Consider the following 19,266-nt stretch of genomic DNA (forward strand, 5'->3'; position numbering starts at 1 on the left):
GGAGAACACTGCAGAGTCCTCCCCTCTCCATAGGTGAGTATCTAACTATGGTATTTTTTTTTAATTTTTTTTTTAGACCACTTTTGTTTTACTTTAAAGCGGACCTGATCTCAGAACTTCCTTCTATGCTCTAAAAGATACGCAACAGCATAATACATTTTAAAGGAAAACCTTTTTGTTACAGCTGATACAAATTCTGCAACAAATCTGCAGTGTGTCTACTTCTTGCTTTCAAGGAAGCAGACCTATTGTAAGCATCCTGTGTTTACAAATTAGCTGCTCTGCCAAGGCAGCAGCTGCCACATCCGAGAGAACAAATTACAGTTGTGATTAGTCACAGATGAGGGGGAATTAGACAGACTAAACTCTCTAAATACACACAGGGTGCATTACTCTGTTTTCCTTCTGTCAGGTCCACTTTAAACAGCATGCATCAAACATCTGATGTGCTGCATGCTTGTTCCGGGTCTATGGCTAAAGGTATTAGAGACGAGATCAGCAGGACAGCCAGGCAATCTGCATTGCTTAAAAGGAAATAAATATGGCAGCCTCCATATCTCTCTGACTGCAGATGAGCTTTATGAGGGATACTTCTAGAATCCAGAAAAGTGTCCAATTGCAGTAATCGTTTTTTTTTTTTTTCTCTTTTTGTCTCTTCGACCATTCTATGGCCCGGAGGAATGAGCGCTTTCACAGACATATTGCCCCAGAGCTAGTTGTGCTCTCCAACCACTTAGAAGATGAAGTGGGTAAAAGGTATCAGGGACACTCGCCAGACCAGTCTGTAGCATTCCCCCAGTGATGTCATCTGCGGTGACATGGGTAGTGCTGACTCGCCTGTCATATGCCCCGATACACAGAGTCCCCCACTGCCAGTGCCTACATACCGTTACCCTAATCATCTTCATCGTCTCACGATAAAACTGTACCCTGTACAGAACAGAAATTCTGGCTGGCCGCAGACCAACATCCGTATACGACGGGCTGATAAGTGTTTGCAGAGAAACGCAGAATATTTCTTAACCCAGTAAGCACTAAACGAGCACAAAGGTGTCGGGTGAAAAGGGCATTTTTTACTGCAATAAAATCCTGCAGAAAACCCCTGAGCCGCTCAGCGTCCTTCTAGTATCAGCTGAGAGTTGTGCAATACGTGCTGCGCTGTCACATGACTCACAACAACACGATAAAAGCAGAAACCTATAAAATGTTGGGTGACAGAAACTGAGCAGGTAAGACTGATAAAACTGATGAAAAACTGACAGGACTGGATTGGACCAGAAATGTACATATTTAGGCCCAGTGCACACCAAAAACCTCCAGCAGATCCGCAAAACGCTAGAGGTTTTTGAAGCAGATTTTCAGAGCGATTCTAGGTATGTTTACAGTAAAAGCTGTTACTGAACAGCTTCTGTAACAAAAACGTCTGGGAAACCGCTCTGATCTAGCGTTTTTCAGAGGTTTGAGCTTTTTCTATACTTTACATTGAGCCAGAAACGCTTCTGCAAACCGCAAAAGGACCCACGTTTGCAGTTTGCTAAAAACCTCAAACTGCTGGTGTGCACCATCCCATTGAGGTACATTAGCCAAGCGTTTTCACAAGCGGAAGCGGTTTGCGGAACGCTTCAAAAACCGCTCGGTGTGCACCTGGCCTTATGTGTGAACCAAGCCTGATAGGCCGGATGATTGATTAAAGCAAGTTGAGCTCCTGATTACAGTTGGCCAATAAGATGAATGTGAAGCCAATTTTGCCATCTCCATGTAGAAGGAGCCGAGGGCCATGAGATTCTGAATTCTATGAACCAGATTGTGTAGGTAAAATAGAGCGGGTAAAATTGATCATTGCTTGGCCAATCAAAATTTGATGTGTGTACCAGGCTTAAAGAGAAACTGTAACCAAGAATTGAACTTCATCCCAATCAGTAGCTGATACCCCCTTTCCCATGAGAAATGTTTTCCTTTTCACAAACGGATCATCAGAGGGCTCTGTATGGCTGATATTGTGGTGAAACTCCTCCCACAGTGTGATGTCAGGACCATGGTGCTGACAGTTTCCTGTCTGTGAACCTCATTGCATTGTGGGAAATAACAGCTGTTTACAGCTGGGTCCAACTGCTACAAAAGCAAGCAGCATCTTCTTCCAGTGACATCACCTGCCAGCAGTAAAAATGTCACCATGTGATAAATGTCAGAATGTAAATCAGGGAGAGGAAAGATTTTACAATGAGCAAACACTGACTAAATCATTTATGCATAATTATTGTAAAAATGAAGCACTTTTTTTATTACATTATTTTCACTGGAGTTCCTCTTTAAATCCTACAAAGGTAATGCAAATTGTATGCATCATGGAATTGTGCCAGTTAAATTGAACAGTAAGTGCATGATTGGTCCAGTGCCAGGCTGCATGCAGTGCGCACTGATGTTGCACGCATGTTGGTATTATTAGCCTCTCGGTGCCCATCTGTGCTGGCCTAAAACCAGCAAATTCAGGAAGTACCATTAGTGGCTGACTGTGTGTTGTTGTTCTTGTAAGCTTTCAAAAATGTCTGTTCCTTCCTCAGGCATGATGTGGACCTGGATCAGAACTGTAATAAAGCTCTAGTGACCTTTAAACCTAGTGGCAGAGATTCAGGCTGCTTAAAAGTCAACTGAAGTGAGAGGTATATGAAGGCTGCCATATTCATTTCCTGTTAAACAATACCAGTTGCCTGGCAGCCCTGCTGGTCTATTTTGCTGCAGTAGTGTCTGAATCAAACTAGAAACAAGCATGCAGCTAATCTTGATCTGCTGCATGCTTGTTCAGGGGCTATGGCTAAAAGTGTTAGGCAGAGGATCAGCAGGACAGCCAGGCAACTGGTATTGTTTAAATATGGCAGCCACCATATAACTCTCACCTCAGGTTCACTTTAAGGATAATTAAAGTGATTTGATTTGCTGAGTGTCTCTGCTGATGTGAACCATACTATTAAAGCACATTTTTAGACCCAGATCATACAATACCATTATTTCTCCTGCCTGAGTCAGTCTATTCATTACTGTTAGGCCCTGTAATGGCAAATAGTAGTATGTAGTAAATTGGTAAGGATCCCTACTTTTATGGTAACTTTCCGGGTTTCTGAATCAGAAACACTTCCTATATCTACAGTATATATTGCTGTATATTGTATGCAACTCCGCCCTTCCTGTGATGCTTAGCTTAGGCTGATTAGCTGTGCAGAATTCTTCTCCCAGAGCATTCTGGTACAGCAGGTATTAGTTCTATTGACTTCAGAACTCACAGTAAACAAACATTCCTCAGAGCTGCACCTGACAGGATTAATGATGTTATCACCTGTGATAAAGTTCAGAATGTAAATAAGGGTCGAGGAAAAATGTACAAACGCTGACTAAAAAATTGTATTAAGTAATATTGTAAAAAAAAAAAAAAAATCAGCATTTTAGTTTTGTTCTGCTTAGTGAAATTCCTCTGAAAAATTGTAAAATTTTAAATGTGTACGTATAAAATGTAGTTTCCGACCAGAGGGAAAAAAATAAATTTATAGTGCATTTTACTATGTCGCAGTCACTTACGATAGGTGCAAAAACACTGAAAGATCTGATAGATTTTGGACTAATCAATCTCCTCATGGGAGATTCCCAGATATTTCTTTATCTACAAAAACACTTACTTAATGGGAGTTTCTCAATACAACTGCCAGAATAGTTTGCAAACTATGAAGGAGACTTGCCAACATCTTTGTATAAGGATAGCTCCTTTCCAGGGAGTGTTTTTGTAAAGGATACATAATATATTGAGAAACTCCCATGAGCAGATTGACTAATCTAAATTGCTTTTTAATGCCTGCTGCAAGTGAGGAAAAAAGTAATTTACAGTAAACTATACTCTTGAAGAAATTTACATTTTATATGCATGTGTTTTCATTTTTACAATTTTTCAATAAAGTGGTCCTTTAAATTAAATATTGAATGTTATTAATCTCTCGGTTGATCTGATGGCTTGTGTGCGGTGATGGATATCTGGTGAGCTCTGACCAATGATCTCTCTCTGTTCTCTTGCAGATGGTCAGCCTCCTGCTGATTGGCGTAGCCGCGTGGGGACTCGAGTTCGGCCTGATTTCCAGCCTGCGGGTGGTCGGCGTTGCCGTGGCGGTTGGCATCCTCCTGTTCCTGATCGCTCTCGTCGGTCTGATTGGAGCCATTAAGCACCACCAGGTGTTGCTGTTCTTCGTATCCTTTTATTGCCTTGTAAAAACGTGTGTTTGTCATGTTAGGCCACGCCTCCTTCTCGTATAACGTGTCATATGATTGTAAAGCTGTCACGGGCGGTAGGATTCTCATCTCGCCTGTCTCTCTTCGCTATGAATATTGCATAAGGGCTGTTCCCGTCTGTAGCCGAGCAGACACGAGATTCTGTCATGCAGCAACGATGACGCAGAAAGAAATCACAGAGAAACTCGTCTTTCGTGTCACTCACGACTCTGGAAATTACCCTAAAATCCCCCACAACCCCCCCCCCCCCCCCCCCCCAAACCACAGTGATCAATCGCAGCATCTCACTTTATGGCCATCCAGGCCAAACTGACCATAATTGAATCTGCTTGACTGGAATGAAGAAAGGGCAAAGCAAAGGTGTGCAAAATCGATCGATAGGTCAGTCGCTGAGTTGCATATTATTATTATTTATAAAGCACCAACATATTACGCAGCGCTGGACAATAGATAAATAGGGTTAACACATAAGGTAGGATATACAAGTGGCTCACAACAAAACAAGGTCATGCAAATGTCTTTGATAACAGTAGTTCAGTGTCATTGGACAAAATAGACTGTTCTAGTCCACAATAGGGGTGACAGACAGTAAGATTGCATAATCAAGCTGGAAACACTACGGGGGTGGGCCCTGCCAGAGGCTTAAAGAGAAACTATGACCAAGAATTTAACTTCATCCCAATCAATAGCTGATACCCCCTTTCCCATGAGAAATCTATTCCTTTTCACAAACAGACCATCAGGGGGCGCTGTATGACTGATATTGTGGTGAAACCCATCCCACAAGAAACTCTGAGGCCCGTGGTACTCCTGGCAGTTTCCTGTCTGTGAACCTTGTTGCATTGTGGGAGATAGCTGTTTACAGCTGTTTCCAACTGCCAAAAAAGCATGCAGCAGCTACACCACCTGCCAGCAGTAAAAATGTCACCATGTGTTAAATGTCAGAATGTAAATCAGGGAGAAGAAAGATTTTACAAAGGGCAAACACTGACTAAATCATTTATACATAATTATTGTAAAAATGAAGCACTTTTTTTTATTACATTATTTTCACTGGGGTTCTGTGGGGGGGAAAAAAAAAGCAAAAACGGACACTTACTGGCTTCTATCGGCCCCCTGCAGCTGCCATGTCCTGCGCCGTCCTCATACGATCCTCCGTTCCCCGCCGCCGGCACCGGTCAGTTATTCGTCTAACAAGACAAATAGTGCGCGCTCCCGCTCAGGAAGCTCCCGGAGACGCGAGCGGAAGCGCACGGCCACGCAGCCGCAGTCTCGCTGAAGGGATAATTAGACCGGGTCCGGCGGCGGGGAACGGGTGATCGTAGGAGGACAGCGTGGGACATGATGGCTGCAGGGGGCCGATAGAAGCCCCAGGTAAGTGTCTGGTTTTGCCTTTTTTTTTTTGTTTGTTTGTTTTTTGTTTTTTTAACTCCACAGAATTCCTTTAACTAGCCATACATCTAGCAATGATGGGCAGATTCGACTAAGAGACCAATCCCTCTCTGATTAAATCTGATTGGAGAGAAATCTGTCAGCTGGCCATACACCACAGGCCAATTCCCCATCGATTTCATGCTGAAATTGATCCGGAGTCTGCCTTGTTCCCCGCCTTGCAGTCCCGCCTAATGTGTGTCCCCGCCCCGTGCCCTATGCTATATACATTACCTGTCCGCCGCTTGTCCATAGACGCACGCCACGTGGTTGCTTAGTACCATGGGCGCGTGTGACATCATTCCCCGTTCATCCAGCAGCCACGTGGTGTGCGCGTATGGAGCAAGGAGTGCGCCCGGAGCAAGCGGAGGCCAGGGACAGGTAATGTACAGTGCACTGGCCACCTGGGCAGTCACATTGTACATTAGGGGGGGTTACAGCGTCGGGGGTCTTGTCACGGTTGTTATTCATTCCGATATCACTCGCTGTTACTGCCGCACACCCGATCGAGCAAGTCAGCCCTACATCTTGCAGCATACCCAGTTGACTAATGCGACCAATTTCGACCTGAAATTGGTCGAATTGTTGATTAGGCTAGCGCTTGGCGGCACCAATTTGGATTATAATTAAATCGGTTGGTCGATCGGCCGCCAAGTCACCTGATGTATGGCCACCTTTACAATCTAATGCTGGGCATACACGGCGTTGAGTGAGGCTTATCAATCGAGCCATTTGAAAATATCCAACATGTCCGATCACTGCGGGGATCGATTCCGCACTCGATACCCGCGGGCGGACAATGGAGGCGAATCGAGCGGAAGATAAGAAGGGACGAGCGGGAATCGATCCGGGTGGACGAGCGGGGACGCGGCGGGAGTCGATCCGGCGGCTAATCGAGCCACCGGATCGACTTGTGTATGCCCAGCATTAAGGGTGAAGGTATAGACAATATGTGGGCCTGTTGAGAGGGTGGGCAGCAGAAAGTATTATGGTGCTGGTGTAGGAGGGGGGGTATGTGAGCATGAAAAGGGGAGTCTTGAGGGCTTGTTGAAGGTATTGAGGGTGGAGTCTGGGGGTTGGTGGGAGCGAGTTCCAGAGATTGGATGCAGCCCTAGGGAAGTCCTGCAATCGAGCGTGGGAGTGAGATGTGCGCGGTGCGAATAGGCGCTGGTCATTGGTGGAGCGGAGAAGGCGGGCTGGTATGTCTCCATGGACAAGACAAACTACAGAGGGAAATATAACACCTAAAGTGGCACCGTAGTTAGTTGCGTCTTAATATAAATTAAAATGAGGCTGTAATCAATAATGCAACATGCCTGCATTATTGATTTTACCACCTTGGCACGTCCGCCCTAGTATAATGCGAGTGGTTACGCCGGGCTTATACAGAAAATAAAACCGATATATATTCAACCACTGTCTTTATATCATAAATAGAATTACGGTATATAGCAAAGTTTGTTTTAGGCAATGCCAAATACTGTGTGCAAGATTCAATGATCAGCAAATTATTCCAGTAGTGCAAATGCCTGTAAAATCTGCTTTACATCAGTGCTGGGCCGAAATTACGCATGAGCGTAATTACGCATCGTAATTCAATGTAAATTTACGCGTAAGCGCTACGCGCAACTTACGGTCTTACGCGTAATTATTTACGCGTAAGCAGTAAAGTGGTATCGTAATTACACTGTCTACCGTAATTGCTAGGTAGTAGGTACGCGTAATTTTACGAACACTTACGCGTAATTTTACGCGTAATTACTAACGTAAAAACTCCCCTTTTCTAAGAGTAGCCAATCAGTCAACATCCTAAGCAACCAATAGTATCTTCTCCCGCCCTTCAGTATAAGCGTACGTTTTGACGCATACGAATGATATGTACGCAATAACTGTCACATTGACGGCTATTGCGTACATATCGTTCGTATGCGTAAAAAAATACGCATTAATGGGTATTACGGCACTACGCGTAACATTGTAGTTTAAGCGCCTACATTACGGTATCCTTACGTGTAACTGCGTAAGTTTACGCGTAATTATAGTGATGTACCGTAGATAATTTCCTACGCCGTAACCGTAATTGCGTAATAGCGTAAAATTACGAGTAATGATCCGTAAGCGTAGATTTTTCCATTCCGACCAGCACTGCTTTAAATGTCTATCATGGGATATGGAGGCTGCCATATTTATTTCCTTTTAAACAATGCACATTGCCTGGCTGTCCTGCTGATCCTCTGCCTCTAAAACATTCATCCATAGCCTCTAAACAAGCATGCAGCAGATCAGGTGATTTTGACCTTATCAGATTAGCTTCATGCTTGTTACTGGTTTGTGATTCAGACACTACTGCAGCCACATAAACCAGCAGGACTGCCAGGCACCTGGTATTGTTTAACATGAAATAAATATGGCAGCCTGCATATTCTTCTCACTTCAGTTGTCCTTTAAAGCACAACTGAATTGAAAGAGGGATATGGAGGCAGCCATGTTGATTTCCTTTTATACAATACCAGTTGCCTGGCTGTCCTGCTAATCCTCTGCCTCTAATACTCTTAGAGACCCTGAACAAGCATGCAGATCAGGTGCTCTGACTGACGTGTCACTGGATTAGCTGCATGCCTGTTTCAGGTGTGTGATTCAGACACTACTGCAGCCAAAGAGATCAGCGGGACTGCCAGGCAAAATACATTGTTTAAAAGAAAATACATATGGCAGCCTTCATATCACTCTCACTTCAGGTATACTCTAATATTTTGCTCACTTACTAAAACACAGAAAAAGCAGGGCTATGTGTTCTCTTTTAGGATCTTTGTCTTGGCCCATATTTCAACAGGTGCCTACAAAGAGAGTAAATGAGAAAGTAGCCCCTCCCCTCCCCAGCCTTTGACCTATGACATCACACATCTGTACAGAGATTTTACATATTGTTTCAGGAAGTTCATTAGATCTTGAGCTGAAGGAATTTTTATAACAAGAGTGGTAAAGTTATAGGTATGTCCTTGGACGCTTCCTGCTGATAGCAGTGACCCAAAACCCACTTATCTAGCCCAAAGTGCCAACACGGCAATTTATACCAAATACTTAAGGAAAAAAAATAAGTTTGCCACCTTGGAGTGTTAAGGAGTCTTGCCTAAGGACTCCTTACCGAATAGGTAACTGGCTCCAGCCTGGATTCGAACACTGAACCCTTGTGTAAAAACAGTGTCTTCAGCTAGTACACTATCCATCTGCCTTAAAGTGAATCTGTGACAAAAATAACCAACCGCTGGGGAGTACTTACCACAGGAGGGAGGAGCCTCTGGATCCTAATGAGGCTTTTCCCCGTCCTCTTCATCCTCCGGGATCCAGCGCTAGCAGCCTTCAAAAAAATCAGCTGACAAGCTGGTCGGCTGTAGCGCTGGCGCAGTAGCTGCTGCTATATGTACAGTACCTACCGTGTTCCTGCGCAGTAGAGCAGACCTGATCAGGCTCAGCTATTTCCGCCAGAGTCCATCGGAAAGCTGTTACTGCGCCTGCGCAGGATCCCAGTAGGTAAATATTCACATGGCTGCTTGTAAAGAGGACTGGGAAGCCTCATTAGCATCCAGAGGTCTCCCCCCTCCCGAGGTTAGAACCCACCAGGGGATTTGTTTTTTTACAGATTCTCTTTAAAGGGATACTTAAAGAGAAACTCCGACCAAGAACTGAACTTTATCCCAATCAGTAGCTGATACCCCCTTTTACATGAGAAATCTATTCCTTTTCACAAACAGACCATCAGGGGGTGCTGTATGGCTGATATTGTGGTGAAACCCCTCCCACAAAGAAATTCTGAGTACGTACTCCTGGCAGTTTCCTGTCTGGGAACCCTGTTGCATTGTGGGAAATGGCTGTTTACAGCTGTTTCCAACTGCCACAACAGCAAGCAGCAGCTACATCACCTTCCAGCAGTAAAAATGTCACCCTGTAATAAATGTCAGAATATAAATCAGGGATTTAAAATATTTTACAATGGGCAAACACTGACTAAATCATTTATACATCATTACTGTAAAAATGAAGCACTTTTTTATTACAATATTTTCACTGGAGTTCCTCTTTAAATCCTACAAAGGTAATGCAAGTTGTATGCATCATGGAATTGTGTCTTTGGAATTGTGCCTGTGTTAAAAAAAAAAATCAGTTTTACTCACCTGGGGTTTCTACTAGCCCCTTCCAGCTGTCACATGCCCTCGCAGTCACTCTCGGATCCTCCTGTCCCCTGCTGCCAGCTAGTTTCGTTAGTCTGGTTCTGGGACCAGGCCTGGCTAAGCGTAGCTGCCTTGGTGTTCCCGTCTGCAATAGCATCCTGCGCAGGGAGCTATAGCGGACACTGGGAACGCATAGAATGAGACGCGTGGGCAGGCCTGCGCAGGCGCAGTAAGCCCGTCAGCGAAAACGAAACTAGGACTGAAGTGGCTGTGAGGGCACAGGATGGCTGCAGGGGGCTGGTAGAAGCCCCAGGTGAGTAGGACTGAATTATTTTTTTTACACAGGTTCAAGTATCCCTTAAAGGGACACTTAAGTAAAAAATAAAAATAAAAATGAGTTTTACTCTCCTAGGGCTTCCAATAGCCCCCTGCAGCTGTCCGGTGCCCTCGCTGTCTCCCTCCGATCCCCCTGGCCCCGCCAGCAGCCACTTCCTGTTTCGGTTACGGGAGCTGACAGGCTGGGGACGCAAGTGATTCTTCGTGTTCCCAGACACATTAGCACCCTCTATGCTGCTATATGGTATATGATATATGCTATAGCAGAATAGATGGCGCTATTGTGGCCAGGAACGCGAAGAATCACTCGCATCCCCTGCCTGTCAGCTCCTGTCACCGAAACAGGAAGTGGCTGCCGGCGGGGCCAGGAGGATCGGAGGGAGACAGCGAGGGCACCGGACAGCTGCAGCGGGCTATTGGAAGCCCCAGGTGAGTAAAACTCTTTTTTTTTGTTTGACTTAAGTATAACTTTAAAGGGCGCAAGTCCATTATAGTGTGCAAACAATATCATGGTGCTCCCGTCATGTACCAAACTATACGAGCACGCAGGGCGTAAGTAGACTTAATACGGCCCCCTAGGTCCCCGAACCAGACTATCCATTTGACTCACTGTTGACACAAATTACTTGCATTAATGCCTGTACACATGCTAAGTTAAAGTCAGCTAAGGCAGCCGACAACAACCGCCTCTGCAGATAATCTGGTGTGTATACAGCAGCCTCCAACCCAAGACCGCCACCCAGGCAGCGATCCGCCAGGCAGATCAATTCAGCCAGCCAACAGCTTTGTTCGCCCCACCCGCTGCTGATGTCACGTCTTTGCCGCCCCATTGACCCTCCCCTACCCTCTCTTCCCTGCACAGAACACATCATTAGCCTACAGGGCAGGCCAACTACGTGTCTGTGCAGCCGTATATTGGAAGTGTAAAGGAGAGCGGCGGATTCGGAAGACCAACGGCACCGTCCGCGACACAGGACAGGTGATGTATAGATACACACAAATACACATTAGGGGAACAGCGCCAGAGGTTTTGTTGCGTTCGTCGCTTTTCCCGATGTCGCTCACCGTTACTGCCGTGCACTTCACCAACCGCGATGGCCCCGACATCTTGCAGCATGTCCGACCGATTCGTGCGAACAGTTTCGTCCCTAAATTGGTCGCATTGTCGGACGGACATGCAGTTGGCGGCACCAAATTTTCATTTGATTATAATAATCGGGTGGTCGATAGGCCTCCAAGTCATCTGATGTTTGGCCACCTTCAACTACTTTTCCTGGTCCCTTGGAGTTTACTATAGAGGGCTTCTAGAATGTATAGAAACCATTTCATTAGGTTAAACCCTGCAGTCCTTGAAGGCGTTCCTTATTCTTGTACTTTGCTGCAGACGGCTCCAGCAGGTGCTTATAAAGCGAAAGTGAGCTGCCAGGATGTGTACAGCGTGGAAAGTGCAGCGTGTTGTAACCGGCCCCCAGGCATCTGCAGGAGGGGCGTGGCCATGAGTCATGCTATGGCGCTGTGTTTGATTAGTGGGAGCAGCTGGTGCTCTGTACTGTACACACATCAGGTGATAACTGCTTACAGAGTCATGTTCATAAAAACAGGACGATGTTCACCTCTGCAGGTGAGGCTGAGGCTCAGTTCACAGTGGGACATTGCGTTGTTTCTCTGTTCAACAGGAACGCAACAAAAAATGACTGCCGCGTTACGTTGCGGACAGTAGGTACAGTGAAGCATACAGACAATGAAAAGTATGCTTCCCTGTACCTGATGACGTGTGCGTTTTAGAGGTAATACCTACATGCAGTGCGTTACCATAACACTACACGTTACAACGTAACGCTATCGCCACACTGTGAACGTCGCATAGACTTAAAGAAAACCTGTAGCAAAGAAAAGCTCCCCTGGGGGGTACTCGCCTCGGGTGGGGGAAGCTTCCGTATCCTATGGTGGCTTCCCCCGTCCTCCTGCGTCCCACGGCAGTCGCGCTGTGCCCCTCCGAACAGCGGGGATGTAAATATTTACCTTCCCGGCTCCAGCGCAGGCGCAGTATCGGCTCTCCGCTCAGAGATAGGCGGACATAGCAGATCGCTGTCGGGCCGCTCTACAGCGCAGGCGCAAGTCTCCTGCGTAGTAGAGCGGACCCGACAGAGATCAGCTATTTCCGCCTATCTCCGTGCTGAGAGCCACAACAGCGCCCCCGCTGGAGCCAGGGAAGGTAAATATAGCAAGCCTTCTCAGGCTTGTCGAGCCCGGATTGCCGGATGCTTCGGGGGAGCCAGCACTGGACTGCCTGCAGCTACAGGGGAGGGGGAAGCATCCAGTGGCGTAGCTACAAACCTCTGGGCCCCGATGCGGAATCTGGATGTGGGCCCCCCCCCCCCCACGGCAACAACAACCCCCCCTCCCCCGGCAACACCCGACGCACACACATATCCGAATCCCTATAGCCAGCTATAGGTCCCCCCAGTATAGGTAGCCAGGCATAGGTACGCCAGTATAGTTGCCCCCGGTATAGGTTAGCCAGGTAGGTGCCTCCAGCATAGGTAGCCAGTATAGTTGCCCCCAGTATAGGTTAGATAGGCAGGCGCCGCCAGTACAGGTTAGCTAGGTGGGTGCCTCTAATATAGGTAGCCAGAATAGTTGCCCCCAGCATAGGTTAGATAGGTAGGTGCCCCCAGTATAGGTTAGTTAGGTAGGTGCCTCCAATATAGGTAGCCAGTATAGTTGCCACCTGTATAGGCTAGCTAGGTGCCCCGAATACAGGTTAGACAATTAAGTGCCCCCAGGTTAGATAGGTAGGTGCCCCCCAGTATAGGTTAGATTAGGTAGCTGCCCCCCAGTATAGGTTAGATGAGGTAGGTGCCCCCCAGGATAGGTTAGGTAGCTGCCCCCCAGGATAGGTTAGAGTAGGTAGCTGCCCCCCCGGATAGGTTAGAGTAGGTAGCTGCCCCCCAGGATAGGTTAGGTAGGTAGCTGGCCCCCCAGGATAGGTTAGGTAGGTAGCTGCCCCCCAGGATAGGTTAGGTAGGTAGCTGGCCCCCCAGGATAGGTTAGGTAGGTAGCTGGCCCCCCCAGGATAGGTTAGGTAGGTAGCTGGCCCCCCAGGATAGGTTAAGTAGGTAGCTGCCCCCCCAGGATAGGTTAGGTAGCTGCCCCCCCAGGATAGGTTAGGTAACTGCCCCCCCAGGATAGCTTAGGTAGGTAGCTGCCCCCCAGGATAGGTTAGGTAGGTAGCTGGCCCCCCAGGATAGGTTAGGTAGGTAGCTGGCCCCCCAGGATAGCTTAGGTAGGTAGCTGGCCCCCAGGATAGGTTAGGTAGGTAGCTGGCCCCCCAGGATAGGTTAGGTAGGTAGCTGGCCCCCCAGGATAGGTTAGGTAGGTAGCTGGCCCCCCAGGATAGGTTAGGTAGGTAGCTGGCCCCCCAGGATAGGTTAGGTAGGTAGCTGGCCCCCCAGGATAGGTTAGGTAGGTAGCTGGCCCCCAGGATAGGTTAGGTAGGTAGCTGGCCCCCAGGATAGGTTAGGTAGGTAGCTGGCCCCCCAGGATAGGTTAGGTAGGTAGCTGGCCCCCCAGGATAGGTTAGGTAGGTAGCTGGCCCCCCAGGATAGGTTAGGTAGGTAGCTGGCCCCCCAGGATAGGTTAGGTAGGTAGCTGGCCCCCCAGGATAGGTTAGGTAGGTAGCTGGCCCCCCAGGATAGGTTAGGTAGGTAGCTGCCCCCCAGGATAGGTTAGGTAGGTAGCTGACCCCCCAGGATAGGTTAGGTAGGTAGCTGGCCCCCAGGATAGGTTAGGTAGGTAGCTGGCCCCCAGGATAGGTTAGGTAGGTAGCTGGCCCCCCAGGATAGGTTAGGTAGGTAGCTGGCCCCCCAGGATAGGTTAGGTAGGTAGCTGGCCCCCCAGGATAGGTTAGGTAGGTAGCTGGCCCCCCAGGATAGGTTAGGTAGGTAGCTGGCCCCCCAGGATAGGTTAGGTAGGTAGCTGGCCCCCCAGGATAGGTTAGGTAGGTAGCTGGCCCCCAGGATAGGTTAGGTAGGTAGCTGGCCCCCCAGGATAGGTTAGGTAGGTAGCTGGCCCCCCAGGATAGGTTAGGTAGGTAGCTGGCCCCCCAGGATAGGTTAGGTAGGTAGCTGGCCCCCAGGATAGGTTAGGTAGGTAGCTGGCCCCCAGGATAGGTTAGGTAGGTAGCTGGCCCCCCAAGATAGGTTAGGTAGGTAGCTGGCCCCCCAGGATAGGTTAGGTAGGTAGCTGGCCCCCCAGGATAGGTTAGGTAGGTAGCTGGCCCCCCAGGATAGGTTAGGTAGGTAGCTGGCCCCCCAGGATAGGTTAGGTAGGTCGCTGGCCCCCCAGGATAGGTTAGGTAGGTCGCTGGCCCCCCAGGATAGGTTAGGTAGGTAGCTGGCCCCCCAGGGTAGGTTAGGTAGGTAGCTGCCCCCCAGGATAGGTTAGGTAGGTAGCTGGCCCCCCAGGGTAGGTTAGGTAGGTAGGTAGGTCGCTAGCTGCCCTCTCCCTCCCTTCCTCTCCCCCTCAGATGCAGAGTGCGCAGCGCACGGAAGCGCTGTAGGCGGAACTCACCTCCGTCCCTGCGCCGCTGGTCTCCTCCCGCTCTGTATAGATGTTGTTACACACTGCTTCCTGTTTAGCCGGAAGCAGTGTGTAACAGCAGATCTATGCAGAGCGGGAGGAGACCAGCGGCGCTTGGAACGCAGGCAGGTGAGTTCTGCCTACAGCGCTTCCGTGCGCCGCGCACTCTGCATCTGAGGGGGGGGGGCCCGGGGAGAGGTCGGGCTGCCCTCCGCACGGCTGCAGCTCCCCCCTCCCAATAACGCACGCAGGGATCTCCGAGTCCAAACGGACATGGGCCCCCCGGGCCCCTCCCCCGCCTCTTCAGGAGCCGGGCCCGGTCGCCGAGGCGACCGTTGCGACCACAGGCCCTACGCCCCTGGAAGCATCATTGGGACCCTGAAGCTTCCCCCTACGGAGGGGAGTACCCCTCAGGGGAACTTTTTTGTTACAGAGTCTCTTTAACGTAAGCAGCGCTATAAGACTTTATAATGCGCGACCATAACGTCCCTCTGTGAACTTAGCCTTAAAATTTACCCCAAATAAACATGGTGGCTTTTCAGAACTCACCTTGTCTAATTTTAGGTCTGGTATTCGGGTGCCCATTAAAGGAAAACTAAACTGAAATAAAAATAGGAGTTTCTCTTACCTGGGGTTTCTAGCAACCCCCTGCAGCCGCCCTGTGCCCGCTACGTCACGGATCGATCCTCTGGTCCCCAGCAGTCACTAAGTTTTGATTTTGGCGACTCAGCCAAGTGGATGGCCACTGCACCTGCGCAGCCCTGGTCGAGCATGTACTCAATCATGCTCCCACCACCGGGAGTGTCCTGCGCATGTGCAGATCGAGAAAATCTCATATTGCGAATGCGCAGGACACTCCTGGTGATGGGAGCTTGATCAAGGGCACACGCAGCCAGGGCCGCATAGGTGCAGTGGCCATCGACTGGCGCAGTTGCCAAAATCAACACTTAGTGGGTGCCGGGGACCGGAGGATCGCTCGGTACCGGCGCGGGCACAAGGGGGCTGCAGGAGGCTGCTAGAAGCCCCAGTAAGATGAACTGCTTTTTTTTTTTTTGTCTCAGTTTAGTTTCCCTTTAACTACTTTCGGAGCGCAGTGATTGAAATCTATGCCCTGTTTTGGTGGGCTCCTGGCTGGCAGGGCATAGATTTCAATCACCGCAGCAGCACGCATCTACCGTTTCCGTCGCTCCCGACGATCTCGTTGCTCAATCCCGACGTCTCTCGCCGCAGCCCACAGGCTCTGCCTGTTTCTATGACTGCAGAACCCTGTGAGCCGGTCAGGAGCCAATGAAAGAGGCTTCTGACCGGCTCACATGACTCTGACATCATAGAGACGGCAGAGCGAATGTCCTGAGGATCCCGGCATGCGGCGGTGACGACGGGTATATGCCATCGTTATTGTACCAGCGGTCTCTGGTCCTTAATTGGTTAATAATACAATATTTTCATCAAATGCAATTTACATGATCGAAAGTAAACCGGACGAATATAGAACTTTTATATATACACTAAGGACAAGCCCTATAGGAATAAATATAAAAGCTGTTGGCTTTATTATTAAAGGATACCCGAAGTGACATGTGACATGATGAGATAGACATGTGTATGTACTGTGCCTAGCACACAAATAACTAGGCTGCGTTCCTTTTTTTCTTTCTCTGTCTGAAAGAGTTAAATATCAGGTATGTAAGTGGCTGACTCAGTCCTGACTCAGACAGGAAGTGACTACAGTGTGACCTTCACTGATAAGAAATTCCAACTATAAAACACTTTCCTAGCATAAAATGGCTTCTGAGAGCAAGAAAGAGATAAAAAAAAAAGAGTGATTTCTTATCAGTGAGGGTCACACTGTAGTCACTTCCTGTCGGAATCAGGACTGAGTCAGCCACTTACATACCTGATAATTAACTCTTTCAGGCAGAAACAAAAAAAAAAAAAAAGGAACACAGCCTAGTTATTTGTGTGCTAGGCACTATACATACACATGTCTATCTCATCATGTCACATGTCACTTCGGGTATCCTTTAAAGAGACTCCGTAACAAAAATTGCATCCTGTTTTTTATCATCCTGCAAGTTCCAAAAGCTATTCTAATGTGTTCTGGCTTACTGCAGCACGTTCTACTATCACCATCTCTGTAATAAATCAATGTATCTCTCTCTTGTCAGACTTGTCAGCCTGTGTCTGGAAGGCTGCCAAGTTCTTCAGTGTTGTGGTTCTGTGATGCATCTCCCCCCTCCAGGCCCCTCTCTGCACACTGCCTGTGTATTATTTAGATTAGGGAAGCTTCTCTCTTCTCTTTTACAAGCTGGATAAATCCTCCTCTGAGCTGGCTGGGCTTTCACATACTGAGGAATTACATACAGGCAGAGCTGTCTGCACTCTGCAGGAAGAAACAGCCTGACACTTCAGTGGAAGATAGCTGCAGGGGGAAAGAAACACACAAATGATCTCTTGAGATACAAAAGGAAGGCTGTATACAGCCTGCTTGTGTATGAATGTATTTTCTATGTGTGGACATACTGTACATCAACCTACTTCCTGTTTTGGTGGCCATTTTGTTTGTTTATAAACAAACTTTTTAAAACTGTTTTTAACCACTTTTAATGCGGCGAGGAACGGCGAAATTGTGACAGAGGGTAATAGGAGATGTCCCCTAACGCACTGGTATGTTTACTTTTGTGCGATTTTTAACAATACAGATTCTCTTTAAATGAATATAAAAAAGGTTAGAATCCCACTGTCAGGGGAGGTACTACTGTGAAGTCCTGAAATAGGGATATCAGCTCATATGACCTGTGGGGGTCCTCGCTTATCTCCCTCCACTCCTATTGTTCACACAAAGTGGGGTGTGGCTATCCCACAGTGGAGCTGAGACTTCACCAGTCAATGGAGGGTTGTGAGAAGGGGAAGGTCAATATCCTGTCACATAAATGATGCTACCAAAAGTGCATGGTGCTGTACACATGCCTCCCAAATTTTTGAGATGAGAAAGGGGGACACTTAAGCCACGCCCATGACCACGCCCCGTCACACCCCTAGTCACGCATACCATAAAGGTTTCATAAGAAAAATATGTTTTATAATTCAAACCACACTGGTCCTTTCTATCCTGGTTCATTTTCCTTCATAGTAACATTTTAAAATGTATCAATTTATAGGACAGGAATAATGTTTAGAGTCAAACACATTTTTTAGTAGAGAAATATATATTTATATAGAAAGAGGGACAAAGTCCTGAAAGAGGGACAAATGAGGAGGAAAGAGGGACAGAGGGACGGGGCTCCCAAAGAGGGACAGTCCCTCCAAAAGAGAGACAGTTGGGAGCTATGCGGTACATAGACCTCTATGGAAGGTGGCATCATTTATGTGTTTACCCGTCATGTATATGGATGTAGTTGTGAGACAGCACTTTGGGGGGGGGGGGGGGGGGGGGGATCTACCACTGTCTGTCAACTATTCTGACTTGCATTGTGACAGAGTATTGATCTTCCCTTCTCACAACCCTCTATTGACTGGTGAAGTCTCAGCTCCACTGTGGGATAGCTACACCCCACTTCATGTGAACAATAGGAGTGGAGGGGATAAGCAAGGACCCCCAGAAGGCCACCATGAGGCCTGGGGGCCCATCTCACAAGGGTGATAAAACAAGAGCTTCCATCATGATCTGCACCCCCATAACAAGTGTAGCCACAAAACCACCCGATCTGAAGTCTAGTCCCCTGTATCGGAGGAAGGGAAGGTTAGAGGTTGGGGGCCCTCCTGCCGGGGCTCCTCCCCTCTAGTTACGCCCCTGGTGGTCTCTGTATACGCAGCTCTATTTTCCCGCCTCCTAATGTCCCTTCACTGACGGCAAACCCCTCTTCCCTGGGAACCAGCGCTGTGCCCTCTCTCTCACGTTACTCATACTTCTTATGGTCGCCAGGTTACTATTAAATGATATATATAATTCTCCTATAATGAATGTTTGTGGAGGCTCCTTAGCGCCTGTCGTACAGTACATGATTATCCTGTTCCTGGTGTTTGTGGTGCAATTCTCAGTCTCCTGCGCCTCCCTGGCAATCAACCAAGAACAGCAGGTAAGCTGCATACATTTATACTGTACCGGTTTCCTTTTTGTATGTCCATTCTAAAGAAGGTATTCTGTCCATTTTCTTTGCTATACATAGAGCTACAGAAATGATTTAAAGGACATCTGAAGTGAGAGGAGATATGGAGGCTGCCATATTTATTTCCTTTTAAAGGAAACCACAACTGAAATGTGACATGAGATAGACATGTGTACGTACAGTGCCTAGCATACAGATAACTATGCTGTGTTCCTTTTTTTCTTTCTCTGCCTGAAAGAGTTAAATATCAGGTATGTAAGTGGCTGACTCAGTCCTGACTCAGACAGGAAGTGACTACAGTGTGACCCCCACTGATAAGAAATTCCCCTTTTTTACCTCTTTCTTGCTCTCAGAAGCCATTTTCTGCTAGG

At 47.8% G+C, this 19,266-nt stretch overlaps 1 protein-coding gene across 1 annotated transcript in view; it reads left to right on the plus strand.

The window, feature by feature from the left end:
- TSPAN13 (tetraspanin 13) overlaps positions 1-19,266 on the plus strand; it is a 67,707-nt gene that overhangs the window by 36,235 nt on the left and 12,206 nt on the right. Inside the window, exons 2-3 of the mRNA XM_068235114.1 lie at positions 4,060-4,227; positions 18,785-18,865. Coding sequence (XP_068091215.1) covers positions 4,060-4,227; positions 18,785-18,865 — 249 coding nt within the window. The remainder of the gene's footprint in view (positions 1-4,059; positions 4,228-18,784; positions 18,866-19,266) is intronic.

Source organism: Hyperolius riggenbachi, chromosome 5 (genome assembly GCF_040937935.1).
Source record: "Hyperolius riggenbachi isolate aHypRig1 chromosome 5, aHypRig1.pri, whole genome shotgun sequence".
Classification (NCBI taxonomy): domain Eukaryota; kingdom Metazoa; phylum Chordata; class Amphibia; order Anura; family Hyperoliidae; genus Hyperolius; species Hyperolius riggenbachi.